Consider the following 16258-nt stretch of genomic DNA (forward strand, 5'->3'; position numbering starts at 1 on the left):
GTAGTCATAATGGGAATTGTCCCAACTCGAGTGAAGCAACTAATCTGTCAAGGACACAGAGTAACTGTCCCAATTACACACATGACAGTAATTACAGCTGACTGTTAGCACCTAGCCTTGATCCAAGGCTGTACTGAATGCTAATCACAAAGATGTGTAGTAATTCTATCCGTAACAGAGACAAATCTAGATCAGCGTACAGTATGCCAGTCATTCTTAAGGACAACTTGTTCTTTTCATTCATATTTTATAGAAATTATTATTTAAACTGATAGTATTGCCGTAGAGACTTTTCCAAGCCTAGTTCAGTAAATGTCCCACAACAATGTTATATATATGTAATGTGGTGTAAGGCTTATATCTCATAGCTCCAAAGATGAGTTATGTAACAGGGCTGTTGAGAAGTGATGGAAACATACATGACGAAAGATAAACAGTAAATATACTAATTACAAAAACACAAACAATGTCACAACACATCATGTTTCGCTTCTTTGCCTCCCAGACTAGGATGTACCAATTATACAGGATCATATTCTCCATGGCACTTATTTAATTTATCTATACATCTACCGCACAATAGAGATTTTTTAATTGATGAAACTGGCTCAATACATTCTATATTTTCTAACTGGAGTATAACATCATATTCCCTGCAGAATAAACCACTACAGGGGTGGAAATAACCCATTGCCCGACGCCCGAGTCCAGTGTTTTTTTCTGTTGGACAAGCAAATTTGTATATCACACTGTACCGGTGTCCAGTTGACTTTCCAATATGAATTATGTTGTTTATTTAAAAAATCAACAAGAAAACAGCCGGTATAGTGGAAAAATTATCAGGTCAAGTGATTTTACATGTGCCACTGTACCGGAGTGCAATAGCAATTTTAAAGTTATTTCCACCCCTGCACCATAAACAGGAAACGTAGGCCTACACCAGTCACGACCCTCTCCTAGGGATGATAGTTAACAAATATATTACTAGGATATCAACTACATCATGTTACCAATGGCAACTTTTCATGATTTCTAAGATAGGTCAGATGCCAGTTTTCTTCCTTCATGATTAGATTCTGTAAAACAATCAGGTATTCATCAATGTGCTCTGATAAGTGCAAGATAAAGTTTCCATTTCTGTCATTTTATTTATGTCATATGTCATGACTGTTGCTTTTAAACATGGCATTAACCTGCATACCCTCCATGATATCTTCCCATAATTGTTCATTAGCCTGAATCTTCTACTAATCAAAACGTAATTACATTCATAATAATATCATGCTATAATAATATCATGCTCACACAAGCATAAACAAGAGGTATATTATGAAAGAAATATATAATATGATTAATAAACGATATATTATCATAATCGCCAGTGACCGTACACATAAGCAGTTTTAATCCATATCAATGAAGGGAGCGTGTACTGTTGGAACGACTGTTAATGTACCACGAAAACAGGTGACACTTCCTTCCACACTTTCATTGTTTACATCAGTCGGTAAATACAGCGAACAGAACCGAATTTATGGTCTGACAGCTCTGTGGCGTCTCTTGGCGGCCTAGTTAAGCCTCCAGTAATTGTGTTTATCTCATGACTACTGTTGATGTTACAGATGTGGCTGCAGCGACCATGCACATTAACCGCCACGGCAGCAAAACGTCATTGTTGTGTTGTGTCGTGTCACATCAAAACAAAATAGTGATCAGCTGTATACACAGTGTGTACTCACGTATGCGTTGTCGCAAGCCTCGTCTGCCTGGTGGCGTGGCATCGTCAGGACGTCGGTGGTCTGCGCGTTCGGAAGATATGGAACTCATTATGCCTACCCATCAACACTAATCAGAGTCCGAGTCAAATGTTAGTGGCACTTTGGCGACCATCTTCCCCCTCATATTCCTCGCCGCCATATTAGCACATGTGTGGTCACGTGATCTGATGGAAGCATTCCGATTGTCAGTGAAAGGAAGAAATGTCTGGAGTGTTTGGTGCAACCAAAACATGACGCTGGCTTTGTTTGTATAAGCTATGTTTATTGTTGATTAGTTTGTTTCTGGTCGGTTCAATTAACGTGTACAACAGGCTATATATTTGCCAAATATTGACTTATCAGTCTGTGATAACTGACACAGGTAATACAAAATCTTCTTGTGATGATAATAATAATAATCATAGTCGAAATGGAGTGTTCATTGGATTTATTAATATATTTAATCACGATATTACCGGTTTCAACTTAAAAGCGTTAGAGAAAATACAATGATTTTCCCAAATATCAAGATTCTACAGTAGCTTCTACAAGGTCACATGCAACCAAAACATCAAACATAATTAAAACACAATTATCACTTATTCATGACATATTATATACATTGCTGATTATGAAAAAACATATAAACAAAATTATAAGCGTACAATCGCAAATCAAAAGTGCAATATTTTGTGCTTGGGTTTACTTCCCAAGAAACGAAGCAGCCGGGATACCGAACCCAGTCAGAGTAGGTGGGTGTGCACTCAAGTGTAACGGCTGGTTCTTTTGCAGATGCTCTCACGGCTCATTGTGTGTGTATATAGAGATATGTTGGGTTTTGTAAATACATGCTCATTTTTTGTGTATAACATTTTGCAATCAACAGACATCATAACATGTCATGTGTACAAGTATCACACCTGCCTGTCTGTGTAATTACATAATGTGAGAGAGACCGAACTCGGGCCATAAATCAATGCGTTTTGTTTATGGTGTATAGCCTGATAGGTGTTAAGTTCAAATTGCATGTGGTTAGTGATTGAAATTGTGTATTGAATATTGTCATAAGCAGACGGGCAGGCAGACACATAGGTGCCAATAAAACAGACATTGAGTTTTGTCTGTGACAACGACATATCTATATCACAGTTAGAAATTCTGTCAACGCCAAATAATGACAATGCTTTTAAGTATCGAACTGAGAAAGTGACTCGGTAAGAAGAACGTGTGGTGAAATAGACAAATGAAATTATATAAACAGTTAAATCGGTAATTTACTGTCATAACATATAAAAAAGCTCGCGCCTGTGAAATAGCAACAAAACATTAGAAAAATAGCTCACACCAAAGCCTTCACCGAGTATTCACCGGACAACCCGCTTCCAAGCTGCGCGAACCTATTTCACTGCGCATGTGCTATGAGCGCAGCCCAGCTGTTAAACCCACTTTTCCCCCAAGCGCTGGGGGAAAATTAGTGAATCGTTTGAATTCCGAATTCGCGCGGTTTTTTTCATCATGTTATTTTTCAACTTTATAAGTTGAATTTGCATTTTTGATGATTTGTTTCGGTAAGTCCATACCGAAAGGTATCAGAATCTGCAAAGTTGTGTTTTACGTTGCATGTGACCTTTAAACCGTTGTATAGATTGTCAGCACACGACGATTGATCGCAAAGCGAATTTACTAAAGACACAATGTTCATAAACGTTACACATCTCAATATTGCATAACACTTCCTTGTAAAGTTTATGCTGTGTGACATTTTTTAATTCTTTATTACTGTGTGCAACATTAGTTATACAACCGGTTTAAGTATATATGCGTATATTCTCCATATTGTCATGGGTCGGACACTGGAGAGACACAACACTGTTCTGGTCAGTAATTCAAGATGCCGAGGCCAGACCAGAGTGAACAGCCACGTTTGGATTGGAATGGACTTCATCAGAAGAAGAACCTCATCTCTATAACATCCAGCCTTTTGTAACTAAATTACACTCATCTCAAAAACATCGGAGAGAAGAGGTTTTTTAAACATACTTCGTCTCGGGTATTGCGGTCTTTGTGCATATCTCAGTATTATTTATAAAAGACATTTCTGCAAATTGTACAGTGTGTAATCAGCTAGATCACGTGGCTCAGGTTTACTGCATTGTCCAAAATATGTAAATCAACGCAAGGCAATGGTGGAATCTCTTACAGTTCTCAATGTAGACCTCTCATTGGCTCGACTATCATGTTCAAGGATATCTTTCGCCATGAAGTTCAGAATTTAATTCTTACTTAAATTAAAGCGTGTGACAGCTTTGTTACTTTATGAAATTTTAGAAACTTAGCAAATCTTTATGATGGGTAAGATGTAGATGGGCCTAGTTGTCCGAAATCCTATTCAACATTCAATGACCGACCAACCAACCAGCCAACCAACCAATCAATCAATCATATGATTGGCTGTTTGAGCTCGATTTCGTACAGCTTTTCCCCTGTGTTCTTGACTCAGGCTGCCCTGTGCCGGGCTACCAGTAACAGGTTTTTCTATGGAAGCCAGTTACAAAGCGTGTACATCACAGCATGAGGCACATTGAAGTTATTGGCTACCCCGCCGAGTTTCAGCAGTCTCAAACATTAGATGCAATCGCCATTAGGTGCCCATTAAGTTGTATAGGCGACGCATTTCTCATTACACATATTACGGTCAGGTGGGAGCTTACGGTCAGGTTGGGAGCTTACGTGTTACTGTGGAATATGAAAAACAAAAATTCTAATAGTTCAGTTGGACTTTACGGTCAACATGGAGTGAATGACCCCCCAACCACATGCACGGAGGAACTGCAAGGTCCGCGTGCAGTGTTTCTGGTGTTTCACACGTCGGGATACCGATATCGTACCTCATTTGCCACTTTTTGTTTATGTGATGAGATGAAGCAGGAAACTGTTAAGTTGGATGTATTCCCCCACACACAATGTATCTGACCATATTTGTAACATTTCATTTCTGTTTGAGAGCGTGACCTTTCTTCTACAGTTAATTATATACAGTGAAGTGTATGCACGTGCTTCTTGTTGTCCATGCAGGGTGGTGGGGTAGCCTATAGTGGTTAAACCGTTCGCTCATCTCGCCGAAGACACGGGTTCCCTTCATGGGTACAATGTGTGAAGCTCATTTCTGGTGTCACCGGAATATCGCAATAAGCGGCGTAAAACTATACTCACTCACTGTTATCCATTCAACAGATAGCCTTGTGCTTCAAGCGTTGGCCCGTCACGCCGAGGGCATGGGTGCGATTAATATATGACGTCAATGTACGAGGGTCATTTCTGGGGCGCCCGTCGCTATGTAGCTGGACTATTGCTAAAAGCCCCATAAACCCCCACTCCCCCACTCATGAATACCCCGCTCAGAAGAGAACACTGACTCCAACCCCAACATTTCAACGGAAACAACAATTAAACCTAACTTAGAGTTGATTAGTTCGATGTACACATGCAAATAGTACGTAGTAAGGAGCCAATAGTGCCAAGTAGGACGCCATTAGTACTAGGTAGGGCACCAATAGTGCCAAGTAGGACGCCATTAGTACTAGGTAGAGCACCAATAGTGCCAGACCAATGAGGGCACCAATAGTGCCAAGTAGGACGCCATTAGTACTAGGTAGGGCACCAATAGTGCCAAGTAGGACGCCATTAGTACTAGGTAGGGCACCAATAGTGCCAAGTAGGACGCCATTACTACTAGGTAGGGCACCAATAGTGCCAAGTAGGACGCCATTAGTACTCAGGTAGGGCACCAATAGTGCCATGGGACGCCATTAGTACTAGGTAGGGCACCAATAGTGCCAAGTAGGACGCCATTAGTACTAGGTAGGGCACCAATAGTGCCAAGTAGGACGCCATTAGTACTAGGTAGAGCACCAATAGTGCCAAGTAGGACGCCATTAGTACTAGGTAGGGCACCAATAGTGCCAAGTAGGACGCCATTAGTACTAGGTAGGGCACCAATAGTGCCAAGTAGGACGCCATTAGTACTAGGTAGAGCACCAATAGTGCCAAGTAGGACGCCATTAGTACTAGGTAGGGCACCAATAGTGCCAAGTGGGACGCCATTAGACGCCATTAGTACTAGGTAGGGCACCAATAGTGCCAAGTAGGACGCCACGCCATTAGTACTGAGTAGGGTGCCAAGTAGAGCGCCATTAGTACTAGGTAGGGCACCAATAGTGCCAAGTAGGACGCCATTAGTACTCAGGTAGGGCACCAATAGTGCCAAGTAGGACGCCATTACTACTAGGTAGGGCACCAATGGTGCCAAGTAGGACGCCATTAGTACTAGGTAGGGCACCAATAGTGCCAAGTAGGACGCCATTAGTACTAGGTAGGGCACCAATAGTGCCAAGTAGGACGCCATTAGTACTAGGTAGGGCACCAATAGTGCCAAGTAGGACGCCATTAGTACTAGGTAGGGCACCAAGACGTCTGGCCAAGTAGTCTGGCTACGTTTTAAAATATTGTGTTTTTTATTTCAGTTCATATGAATGAACGCTTGTATATTTTTAAATACATGTAGTCGTAATAATATTTCAGCTTTAAAAACAGCATAATGATAGCACCGAATACAGTCAACTGTTTATAGACAAAATAAAGATGACTTTCACTTACTCCCTGATTGCCGAGGATCTATGTCCTGCTCTTTCGGCGATCAGCTGCTCGTCAATGCCAGACTCGTATGGGCGTGTGGCTGTCGTTGCCCGAAGAGAATGATTTGTAAAAAATCCCTAAAATCCAGCCATTTCACAGAGCATCCTCACAACGCCGGACAAGGTGTGCCTCCCCGCTGCTACGGAGAATGCAGTACCACGTGTCAGGCTTTGGATATTTCAAGGCACGGACGTAGAATGCGTCGCACCCACTTGGTCTGTCCAAGAAATCAGTTAAACGTTTTAGTTTAAAGTCAGAATCTCTGTTTCGAAATAGTTAAAACAAATAGAGTGAGTGAGTTTAGTTTTACGCCGCAATCAGCAATATTCAAGCTATATGGCGGCAGTCTGTAAATAATCGAGTCTGGACCAGACAATCCAGTGATCAACAGCATGAGCATCGACCTGAGCAATTCGGAACCGATGACGTGTAAAATATAGAGAAAGAAAGTAGGCTAGCAGCTCAAATACAACGTATGTTCTAATTCTAAAACAATAAGCAAACGTGTATTACATTTATCAAACGAATCAAACCCGTTGTCGACTGGCAACGAATAGACTTCCGGGTTTGTTTTCTTTCTTTTTGCTGTTAAGTTGATCAGCATGCCATATCATGATGAGGGGTGACAGAAGTTTACAATATTGTAAATCACCAGTTAGGTAAAAATAATTTTTACAACTTTTGTTTGAACGAAGACTTTGAGGCATGAGATGCAATGCCACTTGAACAGCGAGTGATCGTAGTTTAACGCCGCATGGAGCAGTATTCCAGTTATACTACAGCGTGTCAGCTACATGTGGGAGAAAGTTACTAATGATGAAGGTCCCAGACGTTTACAACTTCCTGGCATGCACAAGGGACGCAACTCTGCACAACGAACGATTTTAGACCACCCGTGCTGTCACGATGTTCGTTATCATGCAAGTGTTAGAAGCTGAAAGTGCCTTTTCAGCAATAATAGTTGAAAGTTATGTTAACAAATTGATTGGTGTGCGTATTATAAATATATTGTACGGTTTATATTACTGCAATATAACAATAACTATTGTTAACGCCATTTTTCATGTTCCGGGAAGGTGGTTTGCATACAATAACAAATTACATTATTACATTCTATTAGAATTGTTAGTTTTTTTTTTTAATGAATATTTACAATAAATGAGCACCAACCTTAAAGACATATACTTCTCATAAATCCTGAATGGACATCGTTGGGGATTTTCCTTATTGTCTGCAACTACAACCCACTTAGGGCTCACATTCTTGTGTTTAACCCCCTTGATGCCGAGTTTTTTTTCAGGCGCCCATTTTCATACGGTTTGAAAAGTGAACGTTGTGCGAGAATTGCGCTCGCGTGGTCCTGGATCTACGTACGGCTACAAAATTACACAGAAATGTAGAATACTAAATATCCTATCCGTTGGTATAAATATAAGTGCAACTACCTTGGCGGTGTGAGAAATAAACACTGCTAAATGTTGTCCAAAGTTTGTTATGCGTTAAAAAACAGTAAATTGATCCTCTTTTTATCGCGCACCGATAAAAGCACTGTGCTACGAATTTTTTTAATGTGGCATCTCTACGGAAAATGTCAGCGAAGAAAATACAGCCTGATATCTGAACGACATAAGTGTATATGAATTGGGTTTATGTGCGTGTGCATAACGTTATACGCTCGACATTAAAAATGATGAAGCCTATTTAGAAAGGTCATTTTCAGCACTTGAGCTTTGTCTAAAATAATAGTGGATGGTATCAAGAAACAGGAAATTTCCCGCAGAATTCGGAACTGTGAAGTGTATTTGTGTGCCTGGGACATTTTGATTTTTATTGGACTTGAAATTGAGGGTTGAAGGGGAAGGACATATATGTCCCTGTGGCATCCAGGGGGTGAAGTCCCCCGTTGTTCGTCAGTGTCACACCCTCAGAATATCGCAAATGCTTTTGACCATTCTTCATCACAATGCTAAAATTACCCCTTTCCCCAATTTTCAACGAATGATGTACATGCCCACCCCGAAGACAAACACAAATACCATTTATGTAAACCATTGTGTCCAACAGTGGCGTTTCATCGTCCAGTATTCCCTTCTGCCATAGTAAATCCTCTTGTTCACGCGTAATCACGTCAGCTCTTCGCTTATAAATACTAGTGCTGGTATTGGCATACAACCTGTGATACGATACATCACGATACTAAAATGTTCGTCACGATGATATATTGCCAAAGTATTGTGCACTGAAGCTGCGTTACGATACGAATCCCGATATAAGGGTGGCGATACGATACGTATCACGACACTAAAATCTTAAATTTTAACACCAACTATAGAACACCTTAAGATCCAAACAAAATTATTTTCAAGTATTTCGTCAAATTCCGCCAGCGTTTTTCAATGTTCACTCGGAAACGAGATAATTAAAGTTATACACAGAATTTGTGAATGTTGATAACATGCGAGCGCTATGTCTGACACAGTTCTTGGTGCAAGAATTTCCGAGAAGGGAAAATAAGTCAGCATGTATTTTAATCATCAGACAAAAGTAAGTCTGTTTTCTTGACAGATATCGCGATTCGGCAATATGCAAAGTAAAACATCGATGTATCGTGGCCCATTTGAAGTATCGTATCGGGATATACGACAATGTAAAACTTTGTATCGATGCACTGTATCGGCGGCGAATGGATCGATGGATGCATATCGATGAATCGTGACGCCACAAATAAATACCAATACCACCCTCGGCCAAAGATCTCATTTTCGCATCTAACATTTTCCGTAGAGCGGCAAATTCAAAATCAGCATTGAAGTTTACATCCCTACCGTTTTCCCGGAGGAAATGTTGAAATGAGATGAGGATTTCATGAATGGTATTTCCATGGTATTCGCCCCTTTCTGGTTCTTCACTTCTGTCACAAACAATACTAATTGTTTACATAAATCCTCATCACTTAACTTCAGAAAGAGTCTGCCCAAAACGTAAATCTATGCTCTTTCTTTCCTTGTACCATGAATCAAAAATACGAATTGCCCACTTTTTCTCAGTATTTTTATTTTCTGACATATTTTGTAAATCCATAAATTCCTCGTCGGTCAGAGGTTTTCTAAAACGGGAAGCATTTGTACAGTTAGAAAAATCGTTTTCAATTTGTTGTGAAGCACGCACAAGCTCTTAATCAGGGAATCATTGCCTGTTTTGTTTCAGCTTTGACAGACTCATATTCAGCAACAAAGTCGGGCTTTGCATAGTCTGAATCTATCAGTTCTTGAAACTCAGAGTATATGTCTGTTTCATCAAATGACATATCAGCATCTTGTGAGAATTTGGTCTGGGTAAGAATATTTCATCGGTGTCGCTCGACAAACTCACTGAACGTGCTTTCTCAATATGGTTGTTGCAACTATCATCCACGTGTATACGCCGCCTTATAAAGGTCTCCAATAATCGCAATATGCGAAATGCACGTGCTTCTCTTTTTCATGCCGCCGGGGCTGCACTACTTTAGAGACGCCAATATCCAACAACCTGAATAATGGAGTCTTGAATTTAGGTTTAAGTGGCATGTTTTCGGAGTCTATTCTATACCGACTAATAGAGATGGCAAATTCAGAGAGTACAGCGGGAGTATGAGGGTTTATTAAATAGAGCGTAGACGCGTACATGAATAATACCAGTGTCACCAGGTAACTCTGTCTGTTCCCTCTACTCCTGGGACGGATTTCACTGTATACCATGGTTGCACTGGTTTGTGTGTTGGCGATGACTTGAGAACGCTATTCTAAACAACTGTGTGCGTACGTTTCACGTGGAAAGACTGATGTTGGTCTCACCCTTATAACCATAACGGGGTGAAACTCCACAAGCACGTGCATGGTGCCGACAAACCCTGGGCAAACTGGCGTTCAGGCCATGACCATTGGTTTCTGGGGCTCGTAATCGGAGCAGTCGTTAGATTGTCTTTAATTAGGATAATCGTTAAGCATACATTATTTTTAACGTTGTGTTCCTTAATGTTAGGACAACTTAAAAGGCAAGTTAGCGAGTTTAAATGACCAACCTTTAAGCAATCTTTAACTGGTCGAAATCCATATCAACGTATTAAAATTGCAATTTATCTATACGTGAGAAATGGGAACAAACCGAACTCAACCGTGTATTCCGCGACTTTGAGTGATGATGAAATTCAGCAAGATTCAGACACAACAGGTCACAGATTTCTGAGCTGTGGGATTTATCAGAGATGATGTTGCACATCCTACATGTCGGTCAAATGCTCCATGTGCATGACTACAAGTGATGACAGCGCTTCGTTATTATGCAACTGGGAGTTTCTTGTCCGTTTGTGCCGACGGACAAGGTTTGTCAACAATGGCAGGTTCAATATGTGTCCACGATGTCTCACATCATTGTGCAAACATGCCCATGAGTATGTTCATTTTTCCAAAACACAAGTTGAAAAACAGAAAATGAAACCTGATTTCAACCAAATAGCTGACTTTCCAAATGTGCTTGGATCTATACACGGTTCCATAATCCCAATCAAAGTGCCAACGAAAGATGAACTTTTGTCTGTGTCCAGGAAAGGATGTCATCTGTCTGTGTCCAGGAAAGGATACCATCTGTCTGTGTCCAGGAAAGGATACCATTTGTCTGTGTCCAGGAAAGGATACCATTTGTCCGGGTCCAGGAAAGGATACCATTTGTCCGTATCCAGGAAAGGATACCATCTGTCCGTGTCCAGGAAAGGATACCATCTGTCCGTGTCCAGGAAAGGATACCATCTGTCCGTGTCCAGGAAAGGATACCATTTGTCCGTGTCCAGGAAAGGATACCATTTGTCCGTGTCCAGGAAAGGATACCGTTTGTCTGTGTCCAGGAAAGGATACCATCTGTTCAAAGGTCCAGGAAAAGGATACTTCGTTTGTCCGTGTCCAGGAAAGGATACCATCTGTCTGTGTCCAGGAAAGGATACCATCTGTCTGTGTCCAGGAAAGGATACCGTTTGTCTGTGTCCAGGAAAGGATACCATCTGTCTGTGTCCAGGAAAGGATACCATTTGTCCGTGTCCAGGAAAGGATACCGTTTGTCTGTGTCCAGGAAAAGGATGCCGTTTGTCTGTGTCCAGGAAAGGATACCATTTTGTCCGTGTCAGGGAAAGGATACCGTTTGTCTGTGTCCAGGAAAGGATACCATCTGTCCGTGTCCAGGAAAGGATACCGTTTGTCTGTGTCCAGGAAAGGATACCATTTGTCCGTGTCCAGGAAAGGATACCGTTTGTCCGTGTCCAGGAAAGGATACCATCTGTCTGTGTCCAGGAAAGGATACCATCTGTCTGTGTCCAGGAAAGGATACCATCTGTCCGTGTCCAGGAAAGGATACCATCTGTTCTGTGTCCAGGAAAGGATACCATTTGTCCGTGTCCAGGAAAGGATACCGTTTGTCTGTGTCCAGGAAAGGATACCGTTTGTCTGTGTCCAGGAAAGGATACCATTTGTCCGTGTCCAGGAAAGGATACCGTTTGTCCGTGTCCAGGAAAGGATACCGTTTGTCCGTGTCCAGGAAAGGATACCATTTGTCTGTGTCCAGGAAAGGATACCGTTTGTCCGTGTCCAGGAAAGGATACCGTTTGTCCGTGTCCAGGAAAGGATACCGTTTGTCCGTGTCCAGGAAAGGATACCGTTTGTCCGTGTCCAGGAAAGGATACCATTTGTCCGTGTCCAGGAAAGGATACCATTTGTCCGTGTCCAGGAAAGGATACCGTTTGTCCGTGTCCAGGAAAGGATACCGTTTGTCTGTGTCCAGGAAAGGATACCATGGCAGAAATGTTCATGAGTGTTGTGAATGGGCTCAACTGCAAATCACAAACATAGTTGCACAATGGCCTGTCAGCATGTGCTCCATGGATGATAACTCTTTTACTGACACACACACCCAAGACCAAAATGAACAATGGAATAACATCTCTCAGCGTAAAACCCGAAACACAAGTGAAAGGACAATCGGTGCATGGAAGATGAGAATTTATTGTCTGGAGAATCTGGAGGGTGCATGCTATTTGAACCTTCAAAATGTTGCAACATAATAGTTGCAACCGCAATGCTGCACAATATTTGCATTGCAAATGACAATGAAGATGAGGGATGATGATGACTTCTTGATTCGTGAAAACACACACAAAAAACGGGTTTTTAGTTAATTTAATTAAAACAATATCTTCAAGCAAATGAAAGCTCAACAGAAAAGAGCAACGTGTAAAACAAAATTCAACATGTTTAATCTTTGTAATTATTTCGAATAAAAGACTTCCTTTAAAAACAATATTTCATTTGTCATGATGAAACATATTTTCAAAACTGTGATATTCATACAAAGCAATGAATATCATAACAATTTAAAATAGAATAAGAGAGCATTAACGGGGAATCCCATTGTATTTAACCTTGCCATTAGCTGTCTATATTTCGAGTTACGTTTTTAAGGAACGCCTAACGAATTTACGCTTAAGGATTGTTTAGCGAATGCTTCGTGATACACTACTTAGGTTTTAAACGACGTTACTAAAGCGTCCGTTAACCATGCGTGAGGAGCAGACTTAACGACTGCTTCGAGTTACGAGACCCTGGGCTGACTTTGGAGTCCTTAGCGACTGGTCTAGCCTGATACCGATTCGAGCTTACAACCACTACTACTACGAATGCCCAATGCCATTTAGAAATTGAAAAAAATGTAACATAATGTTATTTGGGATTACCCTAAGTAACGTACCGATTCTAGCAAGTACTTTGGTTGAGTGAGTCACTGATAGAGTCACTAATAGAGTCACCCAATAAAAGTACTAGAATCTGTACTTTACTGAGTAAGTGAGTGAGTTCAGTTTTACAAGGCATTCGTCAATATTTCAGCTATATGGGGTCTGGACTAGACAATCCAGTGATCAACAGCATGAACATCGATCTACGCAATTGGGACTCTTACAAGCATGGGTTACTGAAAATCAATTCAAACCCGGATCTTCACGGGTCTGTACTTTACTGAGAAAGTGTATTCCCAAATACAACCAATGTCACAATGGCTAATCAGGTGAAGATTTGGGAATCAAGTAGATCTGTTTGTAGATAAACTGGCGATTCTGTTGTGAGTGGGCAACTAGATTGTTTCACAACACAGTGACCAATATTACAGTCATCCCAAAGCCACATGGGAGTAAAATCCTAGCAAGGCAAAAGCCGTTGACATTCTGAGGATAAGCTGAATATTACAACCAGGTCATAACTGCCTGATTTCCCTTCAGTACTTCACTCACATTCCTGGACCAGTTGTGACAATTTGAACTTCATAGACTCCCAAATAATATTGTAGTTGTCATATCAAACATTTTTATCTCCCCGGTATGTAATGCGGGGATATAGTCGACGCCTCGTCCGTATGTCCATCCGTAATCATTTTGTTTCCGGAGAATAACTCAAAACCGTTCAATACTTTTCAACAAAAATCGGTAGACATATCAAACAGAACTTAAGGTGGTGCCTTTTGCTATTTACAGATTTTCGTCATTGATATTTCTCTCGGTTTCCATGGAAACGATTTGGACTTAGTCTAAAAGGGAGGGTGGGCTTCGTTTCCGGACCATAACTCAAAACCGTTCAATATTTTTCTGCAAAACTTTGTAGATATATCAAACAGAACCTAAAGTGGTGCTTTTGCCATTTACAGATTTTGTGAGTTATTATTTTCTCGGTTTCCATGGAAACGATTCGGACTTAGTCTCAAAAGGGAGGGTGGGCTTCGTTTCCGGAGCACAACTCGAAAACTTCTGAATATCTTTCAGCAAAACTTGTTGCCATGGAAACGCCAAAAATATTTTATTCAGAATTCCAAAACTACCAAAAGGCACCAGTACACCACCAGATCTATCTATGTGCTTAAGTTTGGTGAAGACATATTGAACGGTTTTAGAGTTCTGCTCCGAAAAAGAGCACAACCACCTATTTCAGTCTAAGTCGAACTTGTTGCCATGGAAACGCCAAAATTATTTTATTCAGAATTCAGTAAGTGACTGGTGTATGTGACATGTTATGGAGGCCGAGATGTGAGAGGCAGGGATGTATTGACCAGGTTTATAACACTCCAGTAAGTGACTGGTGTATGTGACTTGTGAGGAGGGCGAGTGACTCAGGGTTCAGGTGCAGCTGTTACTATGAATCATCCTAAATACAGATGGCTTATTGCTGTACTGATTGTTATCCCCGCAACGCGCTTTGCGGGGAGAGTATTAAAATGGACTCCGTCCGTCTGTCCGTCTGTGCACATTTGTCTTTTCCGGAGCAGAACTCTAAAACCATTCAATGTTTCTTTACCAAACTTGGCACATACATAGATCTGGTGGTGTCCTAGTGCCTTTTGGTAGTTTTGGATTTCTGAATAAAATATTTTTGGCATTTCCATGGCAACAAGTTTGACATAGACTGAAATTTGTGATAGTTCTCCTTTCTGGAGCAGAACTTTAAGAACCTTTCAATACTCTTCTTCCACTTTTCTATATACACACCTAAATATTTGACATAATCATAACTCGTAGACATAATCATGAAGAGTATTTTGCCATTGCGGGGGATAATGTGGACTTTGTCTTCTTGTTTTTCTTGGTTTCCATGGAAACGATTCGGACTTAGTCTCAAAAGGGAGGGGTGGGTCTCGTTCCGGGTCACAACTCGAAAACCGTTAAATATCTTTCTACAAGACTTGACAGATATATCAAACAGATCTTGAAGTATTGCCTTTTGCTCTTTGCAGATTTTTGGCATTTTTATTTTTCATGATTTCTATGGAAACAATTTGGACTTAGTCCACAAAAATCAAGTTGGACTTTAAGTAACTGTCAGTTGATTTGTTCTTTCAAATTTATGTCATCTTTTGATGACTCATGTTTACATCAATAACTGTCTCAAAAAAGGCAAATAATAGATATATCAAACAAGAGTCATCAGAAGATGACATATCCCCCGGCCTCCACATCTTTGAAAGAACAAATCATCTGACAGTTAAAGTCCAGCTTGATTTTAGACTGAGTGCAAATTGTTTCCATGGAAATCATGAAAAAAAAATAAATGACAAAAATCTGCAAATAGCAAAAGGCACCACTTTGGCATCTGCCTCACATATCTGCCAAGTTTTGCTGAAAGATATTAAGAAGTTTTCCAGTTGTGTCTCGTGGGAGATGAAACCCATCCCTTTCTTTTGAGACTAAGTCCGAATCATTTCCATGGAAACCGAGAAAAAAATAAATCACAAATATCTGCAAATAGCAAAAGGCACCACTTTGGGATCTGGCCTCACATATCTGCCAAGTTTTGCTGAAAGATATGAAGAAGTTTTGAGTTGTGCTCTGGAAACAAAGCCCACCCCTCACTTTTTGGGACTAAGTCCAAATCGTTTCCAAGGAAACCGGAAAAATAAAATGCCAAAAATCTGCAAATAGCAAAAGGCACAACTTTAGGATGTGTTTGATATATCTACCAAGTTTTGTTGAAAAATATTATACTGGTTTTGAGTTGTGTCTCCGAAACTAAAGCAATCCTTACTTTTTGAGACTAAGTCCAAAATGTTTCCATGGAAACCAAGAAAAATAAAATGCCAAAAATCTGCAAATAGCAAAAGGCACCACTTAAGGTTCTGTTTCATAAATCTACCAAGTTTTGTTGAAAATATTGAACGGTTCTTGAGTTATGCTCGAAACGGGTTTTCCACCCCCTCACTTTTTGCAACTAAGTCCTAATCTTTCCATGGAAACCGGAAAAGTAAAA

At 40.6% G+C, this 16258-nt stretch overlaps 1 protein-coding gene across 1 annotated transcript in view; it reads right to left on the bottom strand.

Annotated features, from left to right (window-relative positions):
* The window catches only part of LOC124288979 (anoctamin-8-like), a 68222-nt gene extending 66040 nt beyond the window's left edge, over positions 1 to 2182 (bottom strand). The window contains exon 1 of the mRNA XM_046725578.1: positions 1740 to 2182. Within this exon, the coding sequence (XP_046581534.1) occupies positions 1740 to 1827 (88 nt within the window). The 5' untranslated portion in view covers positions 1828 to 2182. The remainder of the gene's footprint in view (positions 1 to 1739) is intronic.
* Between the last annotated feature and the right edge of the window lie 14076 nt (positions 2183 to 16258).

This window comes from Haliotis rubra, unplaced genomic scaffold, assembly GCF_003918875.1.
Source record: "Haliotis rubra isolate DU_JTF1 unplaced genomic scaffold, ASM391887v1 Scf43, whole genome shotgun sequence".
In the NCBI taxonomy this organism is placed as follows: Eukaryota; Metazoa; Mollusca; class Gastropoda; order Lepetellida; family Haliotidae; genus Haliotis; species Haliotis rubra.